This window comes from Helianthus annuus, chromosome 11 (assembly GCF_002127325.2).
Source record: "Helianthus annuus cultivar XRQ/B chromosome 11, HanXRQr2.0-SUNRISE, whole genome shotgun sequence".
NCBI classification, from domain to species: domain Eukaryota; kingdom Viridiplantae; phylum Streptophyta; class Magnoliopsida; order Asterales; family Asteraceae; genus Helianthus; species Helianthus annuus.
The window spans coordinates 128438369-128451729 of record NC_035443.2 but is presented as its reverse complement, the minus strand read 5'-3'; the positions used below and the strand labels follow the sequence as shown (position 1 = coordinate 128451729).

At 30.9% G+C, this 13361-nt stretch overlaps 1 protein-coding gene across 1 annotated transcript; it reads left to right on the top strand.

Moving 5' to 3' along the window:
* Positions 1 to 11716: 11716 nt before the first annotated feature.
* LOC110890530 (polyubiquitin) lies at positions 11717 to 13108 on the top strand. Its single transcript, XM_022138153.1, has 3 exons — positions 11717 to 11787; positions 11896 to 12344; positions 12747 to 13108. The coding sequence occupies exons 2-3, from the start codon at positions 11896 to 11898 to the stop codon at positions 12991 to 12993; spliced, it is 696 nt and encodes a 231-aa protein (XP_021993845.1). The 5' UTR covers positions 11717 to 11787; the 3' UTR covers positions 12994 to 13108.
* The last annotated feature ends 253 nt before the right edge of the window (positions 13109 to 13361 follow it).

Below are 13361 nucleotides of genomic sequence, written 5' to 3'. Positions count from 1 at the left end.
TGAGGTGACTGCAGACATCGCCGTGGACGTGTTCTTCAGTGATGAAGCCATGTAACTCTTCAAAATGATTTCGAACAAAAGATTTTCTTATGAATGAAGCACCAATTGCCCCACGGTGGGCGCCAAACTGTTTTGGTCAAAAATCACACAAGGATAATGTAACCAAACTTTATGTAAACGGGGTATGATGCTTGGTTAATTATAAAAGTAAAGGATCACTTTCGTGATAAAGATGCAAAGACACAATGATTTATACGAGGAAAAAGCCCTTGATCAGTATATGATCTCCGGCATAAAAAACCTCGGGTGATGGCAACTACCGATCACCAAACTTCAATATAAGAACAAAATGATTACAACTTCGGATGATAATGAGCTGAGTACAAGGATTACTATTGTTTCGAGTGTCTAAGTGTGTGAGAGTTGCGGTGTATGTCGTGTGTGTTCTTCCGAATGAGGAAGAGTGGTATTTATACGTGTGTAGGTGACCTATTTTAGGTAGCTAAACTAATATTCAGCTCATTACCCCTTTAGAAATGAGATACAATCTAGCCTAAATAGCCGCCCATAAATCAAGCCAAGTTTCCATATCCTGTGCAACGTCTATCTTCAATTAAGCTCTTGCCATAATTGTGAAGACGCGTCCCTTGATCATGATGCTTAGAGCGTATCCTGCTAGATATTCCTGCATAAATAACATTGCATTAAGCGAAGATGATCGTTAGTATGAGGATCCTATAATGTCCCATGATCCTGATCCTGAAGTCCGGCTGAGGATCACTGTCTGCCAAGGAAACAAGGATCACTGGTTAGGATCACGTGTAAGGATCACCTATAATAAAAATCCAGCCCTAACAATTCTGTGTAGATAAATCTTAATATTTATATTATGGTTTTTATGTTTTGAGTTCAGAATATGAGTAACCAATATGACTAGACGTACCCATAGGCTACCTCGGCAGATGTATTATACTACACTCTTATACAATTAGTAACTTAAGGTATCACCTTGAGTGAGATCTCTTTTTAAATAAATGAATGTACCGTAATATATATATATATATATATATATATATATATGTGTGTGTGTGTGTGTATATATACTACTATGTGTATATCAACCTTACTATGAAATATTAATACACGTTCATTTTGTAAAAATATTCATAGATCATGGGTATAAATTTTAGATATTAAATCTAAAATCATAATTTATGGTAAACTTACGTAAGAAATCGAATAACATTATGTATCTACCTTAAATAAATAAAAGTATGTTATTTTAGTTGATTCATTGACTTCATGATCTATACCATGATCTATCCTTATGAATGGTGGTATAGATTATGGTAAATTCCTGAATTGACCTTAAATCCAGAAATCGTGTTAATATACAATATTAATTGTATGTAAAATAATATACACGTTGTAGTATAGTATACTTCTAATAAACATACGTTATAATACACCATTAAAAAAAGGGGGTCTGATGGTTTGTACAATCGGTATAAAAGAGAGTTAATAGTTAATGTTTTTATGAAGTAAAAATAAGGGAACATCACTTCAACCAAATCCTTCAGGATACTCAGCAGATATTGAGAAAGGAATATTCATTAGTAAGGCACAGTCTAAGAAACCATTTGCCACTAAAAAGAGAAATAGAATTATTAGAAAAAGTCAAGAGAAAATAAATAAAGAAGTCACAACCAAAGGAAGTAATAATTAATAAGGAAACAAATGCACAAACTCAGGAAACAGGCAATAACCTACCATGAGAAGATAAACAACGGGTAAATCTCCATATGTTAGCCACTACAGAAGTAAATATTAACTTATATTAATAGTTGAACCGCAAAACCAGTACCAGCACCCATGCCACCTATGAGCCAGAAATTTTAAAAGAAATTTTGCCCATTAAATAAACAACCTAGTAAAAGAAAAAGATAGAATAAAACCATACATAAAAGTATGTTGAGCATAATACTCCTATAAACTAGATAGATTAAAATAAGTTATGAATGTATAATCACTAGTATATTTTGAACCCCAGTTGTAGTTGTAATAAATACATATATATATATATAAGTTGCAATGTTCACCATTTTTAATCAATCTATTTTATGATTGTACCCAAATACTAGAAATTTGTCTGTGATAATTAATATCACCTACTCAAATAATATTTTAATATACAGCAAAAAATAAATTAGTTGTTAACAAAACAGTCATGTTTATGACTCTCTTTTGGAACCAATCATTTACTTTGGTTTAAAATACATGTTGAAATGTATGGTATAAAGCTTTAAAACTTTGTGGTTTTAATAATATTGTTTCAAATTAATTTTTTAAAACCAAAGCTATTAAATTAACCGAAAGGATTTAAAAAAAATAAATAAATAAATAAATAAAATAATAATAATAAATAAAATAAAATAATTTAAAAGATTGCTTTAGTGGATCAAGCCAAAGCCATTTTTGAAACCTAGGTGTATTAATTTCCCACTTTACTTTATTCCTTCTGGTTTGTAACCAGTTGACCATAAGACTTTATACTTTCATAATTTTATGTTGGGATTATTTGTAAAGGTTTCTATTAAAATACTTAGCGATAAAATAAATGGTTAAATGAATATGAGGGATATTCATGATTAAATAAAATCATTTAAATTTTTTTTTTTTTTTTTTTGAGATTTGGGTTGGTTGGACTACGTAGAAATGCCTAACTAAACATTGAAAACATTTCTACAAATCTTTAATATTAAGATATGTCCAGAATAGGTCTTATGCATGGAAATAATTAATATAAGATTAACCAGTCATATTAATTGTAGGATTGTGTATCCTAAATTATAAAGAAAAGTATTTAAGACCGCTTGGCTGATGTATAATAGCTAAATAATACAATATTAGTAAATGAGTTGAGTTGATAAATTGGATGTTAAACTTACTTTAAGTAGTTTCGAAATTGTCATACTTTAAAAAGATTATAATAAAGATAAAAGAGATGAGATTGAATTATGATTAGTTAAATAATGGAGATGGAGATTCTCATAAAATAACTATGGTAATAAAATATCAGTGATGTACCCGTGACACAAATAAAGTTTATAAAGTAGGTTACGTGAATCTATACAAGATCTATTTAGTTAAACACTTGAAAAATAAATCTTGTATATATTTCTTAACATATTTTGAATATAAAATAGACATACTTTGATAGTATGGGATGAAGTAAGCTACAGAGGGCAAAATAATCGTAAATTAATGTTATGTGTTTTAAGTTTATACTATATATATTAAATTATATATATATATACCCGCTATATTGTTATAACTAAAGTTTTCAATTACAGAAAGTATATATATCTCTGGGTAACCCATAAATACCATGTCATGAGTCACATATGCATAATGCCTTTAAATCTTAAAAATATATTATAATGGATTCTTATAAAGGAAAATGTAGGAATGTGATAATTGGAATAAATATATAGATGGTTACTTGAGCAGAAATTATTAAGGTAATATAAATAGTAAGCCTGGTATAGTTTAACCCATTAGTTAAAAATGAAATTGTTCTTATGAGTCCAGAAAATTTATAATTGGAGTAAATTATTTCTCTAAACTTTTAATTCCAAAATAGTATATTTGACAAGAAATTTATACTATTTTATTATAAAAGGATAAATAAAGTAATGGGAATGAGCTCGATGATTGGTACCATCGATTATATAGTTGTATTGTTAAAGATAATATAAAATAATTTAATATCATACATATATGTGTGTGTATTACGTAAGTTTAAATATTAAACTAGAGATTTGAAAATTTTGTTTGTTTCCAAATAATAAATATATATATGTATATACATAATAGAATCTCTTGATGATATACACAATATAATAATCAAATATCTTCTGTAAGATAAACATAAGAGAAAATATCATTGGTGATTCTTATGAAAACATGAAGTCATATAAGAACAGATCCTGAAACGTATTATGTTTTAAAATACCATATGTCTCAATAAAATATTCCGTGCATCGGAATCTCATATAAGCATGAATAGAGTTAGCTATAAGCATACTTATTACATTGAATCTAGCTATAGTATCAATGGAGACAATGATATATTTGAAACTCCATTTTCCAAAAGAAAACCACAACCATAATAATATCTATGCTTAAATGAAAGAGTTAGGATATTGATATTCACTGGTAACAACCAGGACAATATTTAGACTTGAATCTAAGAAAAATGCCTTAGTATAAATCTTTGAGATAAGCCAATTACTTGCATAGATAAAGTGTGATGGTTATTGGTATCCCGTGAGGATGATGACTAGAACAGTGCAAGTATGATAAATAAGCGATAACAACTGGCCACTGTTATTTCTTGTTTATTAATACTACTCGGTTCTAGAATATGATCCATCATGAGAATACTAATTTCCTTGTTCCTTGATACAAGCCATGATAAATGATGTACTTCTGAAATTATTATTTGAGAAAATTCTATTTATGGGAAATACAATGATAACTACCTCTCCGGCAAGTCTGGGTATGATGTGGTATACACTCCAGCTTGTCCGGGTGAGAAGGGGGTACCTCTCCGGCAAGACCGGGTGAGATGGGGTATATGTTATGATAATGAAATTCCCTTTATAGTACCATGACTTGATGTTTGACCTATTTTTGGAAATATGAATCTGTTAAATACACTGACCTGATGAATGGTGTGTATATTACAGTATGTGAAATATATGATTATATAGATATGTATACCTATGAGAAAATCCAAAGACCATATTGATTGACAATTAGGAATAAATCACGAACAAGTGTATCAATGATAACTTTAGACTTATTTATTTGGAATCTCTCGTATACGTCTATAATTTCGTTATCAAACATTATTTCGTTTGATCACCAGTCTCGAAACTCGTGCGACAAGATGAACGACGGGAACCCTATGAGTTGGGACGCCATGGAAAGTATAAGATTTCCCTTTGCAATTATTCATGCATTAGGAAGCCTGTAACCAAAAGTTGTGCTAAGACACAAAACATCTAAAAACTTATAGAGAGTCATTTTTGAAAAGATAAGAGTAACCACGACTAGATATACTTACAAGAACTCTCTTCCCCTATAACTCTACTAAGATTTACCATTCGGAACCCTTAAATTTATTTGAAATGACAGGAATATATACCTAACCGATAAATCTTTAGTTGTACCTCTTCAAAGTTGTAGAGGTAAATGAAGAATTTAAATCCATTAAAAGATCATACAAATTAAAGGTAAGAATCTCAAAGCATAAGAGAATAGTTCTGGTCAAAGTAAAGTGAAATTCAAAACAAAGACCAGAATATACCTAGAAACTAAATTAACTAAATATTCATCCATATTTAAGGTAATCTCGAGGACGAGATTTAAAACAAGGTGGGGAGGATGTAACATTCTCAAAATTTTTATTTACATAAAATATATAAAAACTTATGTTATTAAAAGGATACATCATGGGTAAGTTGACCAATGAAAATATGAGGTATTTTGGGCAAACATAGGAACCATTTAATAATTAAATTATAAAAGTACATTATATTTGAACATACTCTGTTTTTAATGAAACTTGGCTAAAAATGTAGATATAGATATTTTTGTTCTAATAACGTATTCACTGTTTTGTAAAACGTCATATTTTAAACGTTATACCACCAAATAAGTGAAGCAGCTGAATTAATTATCATATATAATTAATGAAATAGTTAAATTAATATGTATATAATATTATATGAAATAATAAAACAATAAAACTCATAATAAAAGACTTTTTGCATACCTATACGTATGCATGACAAGTTAGATAAGAATGAATTCAACTTAGATTGTGTACGTGTATGATGAAGTCAGTTTTGCGTGAAATCTAAGTTTAGTATCAAGTATAAATAAGAGGCAGGTATTGAAGTTTCAAAACTGCTCAGTCCCTTTCAATCCCTCTCTCTCTAAATTCTACCTTTTAATAATAACTAGAATTAAGACCCGCCGCAATGCGGCGGGGATTCTTTAGTTATAACTAAGTCGATTTAGTGCGCGCACATTATGTTGAACCTATCAAACAGGAAAAAATAGACGATGTAAAAACGTTCACCCGCAAAATTTAGAACAAAACGTAAAAACGTTAAACCAAAGACGCACATTGTGGTGTGTTAAGTCACAAAATTTAGAACGAATGATAAAGCTAAAAATTTGCGGAAAATGAAAAATATAAAGGACCAAAGTTGAAAGTAAAAAAAATTGTGAGGATAAATTGCAACAGATTAAAAGTTTTGTGTTAAAAGTAAAAAAAAACAAATCGTTTTGGGTTAAAAGTAATTTTAAAATACTTTTGGGTGAAAAGTAAAAAATCAATTTTTTTTTTGAAAAACCTCCAAAGCCAAGGTTACAACAACCATATGCATAACCATTTTTTCTTTGAAAAACCCCCAAAGCCAATATTACAACACATAAGTAAAAAAATCAAAGTGGTTAAATCGCAAAAGATGGAAACTTTTGAATTAGAAGTGAAAAAATCAAATTAATCAAAGGGGTTAAATTACCAAAGATTAAAACTTTAAACTTAAATTGTCAAAGATTAAAACTTTAGGGTTAAAAAGGAAACAAAGATTAAAATTTTAAACTTAAATTGCCAAATATTAAAACTTTAGGGTAAATTGTCAAAGATTAAAACCTTAGGGTTTAAAAGGAAACAAAAATTAAAACTTTAAACTTAAATTGTCAAAATATTAAAAGTTTAGGGTTAGAAAAGAAAATTTTCATTTTTTTTGAAAGCCTCCCAAAGCTAAAGTTACAATATATATATATGCACATATAAGTTGCTTCTTTATAAGGTTTTAATAAGGTCCTGCCCCTGTTTTAAGTATTGTAACCCCTGATCACTGATGCCCTGTTCGATTGACGTAGGGCCCCGTAACGTATGTCAAGGCTCTGCCTAAATTCGTTGGGGTTCTGTCTCGTGACGTAGTGATAAAGTAGAATTGGGTCACTATACTTAATGTGAGTGCACTATATATTTTATTAAATAATCCAGGACTTGTACCCAAAATATAGCAATCCTCCTAAAACACCCCTGACACCCCTACACTTCCTAAAATACACCCCGTATGTGAAAACCGAGCCCAAAATACAATATAGCATTAAATAAAAATAAAAAAACATGAAAATTTAAGTTGAGGCGGGCCGCGTAAGGTACCCCATAACCTTTACGCGGGCCGCGAGAGGTTCAAAAGGTGGCGCAGCCCGGTGCGGCCACGTGGCCCAACACCCGGCAAACCTACTCGATGACTCAGCCCAGCTACGCGTTGACTAGAGTTGACGCGGGCCGCGTAAGGCCTTGCCTTATTTTACGCGGGCCGCGAGAAAACCCAGGTGAAACACTATATAAGCAGGCCATCGGATCTTCATTTGAATTCGTTCAAAATCGTTTTCTTTCTCTCAATTCTAAAGGGTAGGCATTATACACGGGTATAATACCCCCCTAATTAGCGAAGCTCTGCCACGTTGTAAGTATCATAACCCCTGGATACGTATTAGATACTCTTCCCGATTGATCTAGGGTTCCGTAACGGCTGTCGTGGTTCTGCTCAACGTAGTCGCTGGAATACCGTCTCGGGGAGGGTATTACTAATGTTAAAATGGGTTATTATACTAACGCGTGTGCATTGTTTATTTAATTAGACTATAACCAGGGAATCACAAAGGAAAACCCTATAATAGAATGTGAGTTAATCCTCTTTTTATATGCTCATTTTTGTGAGTAATCTCCTTTTTGAAAACTGTTTTTACAAAACCTTAAATACCTTTCCATGCGAATGACAGTTATTGAGTATTTGTAAGAATACAATTATCGTGGGTATGTTGGGGTTTTGTATACAAAATTTGTTACAACCTGGTTAAGGAGTAACATTTCCACAAGTCGGGTTCGACAGTACCAACTGGTGATAATTGATATAACTTGGAAACAAATGTAATTGCGGGATCGCCCTCAATACTGTTCACTGTGACTTTTTATTTAAACTTGATTAAACTGGGATTCACTCACCAGTATTTCCTGCTGATAAAATGTTTTAAACACGTGTTTCAGGTAACTTAGTATGAAGCCAATAAAAGCCAGCTGGAGAGCACTGAAGGCTTGGAAAAGTGGCAATAAAAGTTACCTAAAATAAAATAGATGTTTTTATTAAATAAAATAGGATCTATTCCTATGAAAATGCATGTACTGTAAAACTTGGGTTTTATCCCATGTGTTTAATATTATGAAAATATGGTGGTCTTACTCTGATAAAATATTTCCTAACTACGGTCCTGATGAAAAATTCCGCTGCCAAATTAGACAATACACGATACCACCGAAACTGGCTCACGGCCGCCTGTTCCTGAGGGATCGGGGGTTGTGACAGCGGCGGTGATAGTGTGTTGGTGGAGGTGTAGTGGTGATGGTGGTGGTGGTGCCAGAGATGAGTGCTGCAGCATCGGTGATGCTGGTGTTAGGGTTGAGAGATAGAAGAGAGAGATGACTAGATGAGGAAGAAAGACGGGACTCAAATAGTTACAATGTGTAAGATAATAATAATAATAATAATAATAATAATAATAATAATAATAATAATAATAATAATAGTATTAATAATATAATAATATATTGGGGTATTTTAGTTTTTTAATGAAAAACTAGCAAAACATTCAAACAAAGTTACAAATTTGGACTCAAATAGTTAAGAAAAATGGTTATAGGGACTCAGGGCGTTAAACATTTTGATATTGAACTCAAGTGGTTAAAATTACTAAAACAGAGAGACTCAAAAAATAATTTACCCTAACTCGTGTTTTGGAGGTTACATAATCGGCAATAATATATTTGCCACTGTATGTTGTACGATGATTTAAGTTTTGTCTCTTTATTGTTATAATGTTATGCAATTTTTTATCTAATATGTGGATAAACGGTATGATTATGTTGAGGGTATTGCTAAATGCACTCCTCGCTCTCCAAGTTTTGAACAAATACAATTTAACCTTTTATTTTGTCTTTTTTAAATGCATCTGCTTTTTTCTGAGAAAAATTATAACCCCAAAATAAGACTCCCTTAACACGCTGATAACAGTAAGCCAATACAAAAAATTTAAGTTGCATCTAATAATTGAATTATATATTCGAAACTTATCTAAAATTGTATATAGATTGAATGAATTTTGAATTATATAATCGAAACTTATCTAAAATTTTTTATTTTTTATAGATTGAATTTGTATCAATTATTTATGTATAGAACTAATTTTAAAATTTTGAATTTATTTGTGGTACCCGAAAAATTCAGACCCTAAATATATGTATAGTATTTGTAAATTATAATATCACATGAATAAGTTATCTATTTTTTAGAGATCTGTTTTGCTTTTAAGAACTGAAATATGATTCCATGGTGGTTAAAGCTTTTCCCTTTTAATTACCAGAATATATGGTTATGGTTAGAGCATTCTCATTCAAATCATCAAAATATGTGAGGGGTAGTTTTTATATTATAAAGGGTATAAAAAATGGTTGTGAGTGGAGGAGAGAGAAAATGTTACTGTTCATCTGTATATTTGGGGGGACACTGTTCACCTAGTATAATTTTTTTAATATATATTGAAAGTGGTTGTGAGTGAAGGAGAGAGAAAAGTGTAATGATAATATTATTTAATTAAAAAGGAAAGATAAAAGTATTTGTTTTTAATGAAAATATATTGATATAGAAGTTGTTTTTTAGTGGAATGTATGTATAATTTGATGGATTGAATGAGAATGCTCTTACAAATTGGAGCAAAACTATTTCAACATATAATTTAGGGGAATACAAGATGATCATCGTCGCACAAAACTTATCCCTATCATATCAACTTTTATATAATTAAACATTTAAAAATTAATTAAATTCTATAATCAAGTCTTATCCAAATTTTTAAATATTTCAAAAAATTAATTAAATTATATAACCAAGTCTTATCTAAATTTTTGTACGGAATGAATGCGTATCAATTATCTTTTTATACTAATAAAAAAATCCTTTTTGGACACGTGTCATTTTCTGGTAATTTCTCACCCTTATTTTTTTATTTATCTCTTTTATTAAATAAAAATAATAATAATAATATTAAACATCAATTTAACTAAATCTATTTATCTCTTTTGTTTTCATAATTTGAAATTGATTTCTTTTTTTAACTTTAAAGTTTCAATCTTTGGCAATTTAAGTCTAAAGTTTCAATCTTTGGTATTTTAACCCCTTTAATTAATTTGATTTTTCACTTTTAATTCAAAAGTTTTCATCTTTTGCAATTTAACCCCTTTAATTTTTTTACTTTCAACCCAAAGCTTTTCATCTTTCGCAATTTAATCTCAACACTTTTTTTACTTTCAACTTTAGTCTCTTATATACTTTTCATCTTTCATAAGTTATCCATTTAATGTGTCATTCTAAATTTCCGAGTTAACACGCCGCAACGTGCGTGTCGAGTTCAACGTTTTTCATCTATTTTTTTCCTGTTTGACATGTCCGTCACAGCACGTCTATTTTTCCCGTTTGATAGGTCTGTCGCAACGTGCGAGTCAAAGATCGACTTAGTTATTTTTTTCTCGGTTTACACATAATCTCGTGGTCATGTGAGAAACATTTGTCTTTCATCTAACATGATATATATAACTAATGAATCCCCCACCGTAATGTGACGGGTGGTAATTCTAGTTTATGTATAAAACTAAAACTAAAGAATTTTTTAGGGGTGAAATTTGACAACTTAAAAACTATATTTTTAGAAAGGGGGAGTACAAAAAGTAAAAGAGGAGGTGCACTTAGTCAACCGATTATGTTAAGTACATATAAAGCATTGTTTTTCCATTTTATTACATGTTTGGAGATTATTCTACTTGTCTATATAAGAGCATTCACATCTAATCCATCAAATTATACATACATTTCACTAAAAAACAACTCTTATATCAATATATTTCACTAAAAACAAATACTTTTTCTCTCTCCTTTTCAATTAAATAATATTATCATTACATTTTTCTCTCTCCTTCACTCACAACCACTTTCAATATATATTAAAAAAATTATAGTGGGTGAACAGTGTCCCCTCAAATATATAGATGAACAGTAATATTTTCTCTCTCCTCCACTCACAACCACTTTTTATACCCTTTATAATATAAAAACTCTTCCTCACATATTTTGATGGATAGAATCTGAATGCTCTAAGGGGAATACATATGGCCATAGTTAACCAACAAAATTTTAACCTTTTGATAGCACTAATGCCTATTGTGCTACGCATGTAATTGAAACGCCTAGTTTGTATTCAAAAGGAAAACAAAATAAAAATCGGAATTTTTAAAATTTTGAGAAGAAAAAACAGAGAATAATTGTTTTTAAGTTCTTTTATTCAATTTGATTTTTTTAAAGAACAATATATTTGATATTATATTTAAATTTTAACAAGATATACAGAATTATCTCCTTAATTTAAGATATTAAAAAATGCAAATTCAAGTACAATACTTATCTTTTTATCTCGTAATCGTTTATCTAAATTTAATCATATATTTTCAAACTTTCTTCCCACATTTAAATTATCTAATTTTGAATCAAGTCCTTTCCTACCCATACCCTATAAATACACCCAACCCCATCCCTCTTTCTCGACAACCAATATTCTCCAAAACTTCTAGTTTCTCGTATTATCAAAGTAATCTCTTTCTGAGCTTTGTTAATCTTTATATTTTTTTTTTCTTTCTGAGCTTTGTTAATCTTTATATTATTTTAGCTTTTTAAGTATTGGTTTTGTTATTTACAGATGGTGATGGGTATCTACGTTAAAACCATGACCGGAAAGGTGATCAATCTCGAAGTCGAAAGCTCAGACACTGTGGAAAACGTCAAGGCCAAGATCCAAGACAAGGAAGGCGTTCCGGCCGACCAACAAAAACTTATCTTCGCCGGAAAGCAGCTTGAAGAAGGCAGAACACTAGGTGATTACAATATCCAGAAGGATGCTACCATCTTTTTGGTTCTACGTCTCCGTGGTGGGATGCAAATATTTGTGAAGACCCTGACCGGAAAGACTATCACGTTGGAGGTGGAGAGTTCGGATACTATCGATAACGTCAAGGCCAAGATTCAGGATAAAGAGGGCATCCCGCCAGACCAGCAGCGGTTGATCTTTGCCGGAAAACAGTTAGATGATGGTCGTACTTTGGCGGATTATAACATCCAGAAGGAGTCTACGCTTCATCTTGTGCTCAGGTTAACAAAAAAATCACTTATTCCAATTTTTCCTTTTATATACACAAAGGATAACCACACAAATAACATATAGTGCACGTGACCAAAATAAAAGCAAAGCAAATTTCTAAAATCATTCATAGACTAACAAAAAGAAGTTGTATAAAGTTCCTTTATCTTAGTACATCCTAAGGTTGCTTCTGTTGAAGCTTTTGCTTGGCAATTTTTTTTTATATATATATTTACAAAAGTAGTCGTACGATCCTCTCTCTTAGTATATAGAGAGGTGGCAAAACCTGACTCCAATATTATTTTTTTAGAATTACAGAAGTATATATAAATAACATATAAGTAAAATCAAAGCCAAATTTTATAAAATCACTAATAGACTAGTTGTACCATTACTAATAACATAAATTGCAGGCTAAGGGGAGGGATGCAGATATTCGTCAAGACCTTGACGGGGAAGACGATCACTCTAGAGGTCGAGAGTTCGGATACTGTTGATAATGTCAAGGCAAAAATTCAGGACAAAGAGGGGATCCCGCCCGACCAGCAGCGGTTAATCTTTGCGGGTAAACAATTGGATGATGGTCGGACTCTTGCTGATTATAACATTCAGAAAGAGTCTACCCTTCACCTTGTTCTTCGTCTCCGCGGTGGGGTTTGATGATATTGTGGTTGGTGGTTATGTGGTGGATTGTGGTTTCGTTTAATGGTTTTTATTTTCTCATGAATTGAACAGTCTTTTGTTAATTTGGAATGGAACTTGGTTTTGTGGTTAATCTGCTTTCTTCAATATGGTTTTTCTTTTTGTATGATAAGTATATCTTAATCAACCTAGCTATTATTGTTGGATTTACTAAAACAACTACATTCTCATGGTGTAAACTGTTACTTATTTTGAAGTGTGATTATTTCATGGGACGTTTGTAGTTTTCAAAGTTACTACTTGTAAGAAAGATACTGTGAATAAAGCTTTCATGGGGATTTGACTGAGTACGTTACTTAGGGAATGAGGGTATGGTCCAAGTGGAA

Excerpts from the sequence above, each read along its gene's own strand:
- LOC110890530 (XM_022138153.1), top strand. The coding sequence starts at position 11,896 with ATGGTGATGGGTATCTACGTTAAAACCATGACCGGAAAGGTGATCAAT. Across the intron at positions 12,345-12,746 it reads ACGCTTCATCTTGTGCTCAG|GCTAAGGGGAGGGATGCAGA; the intron begins GTTAACAAAAAA and ends CATAAATTGCAG.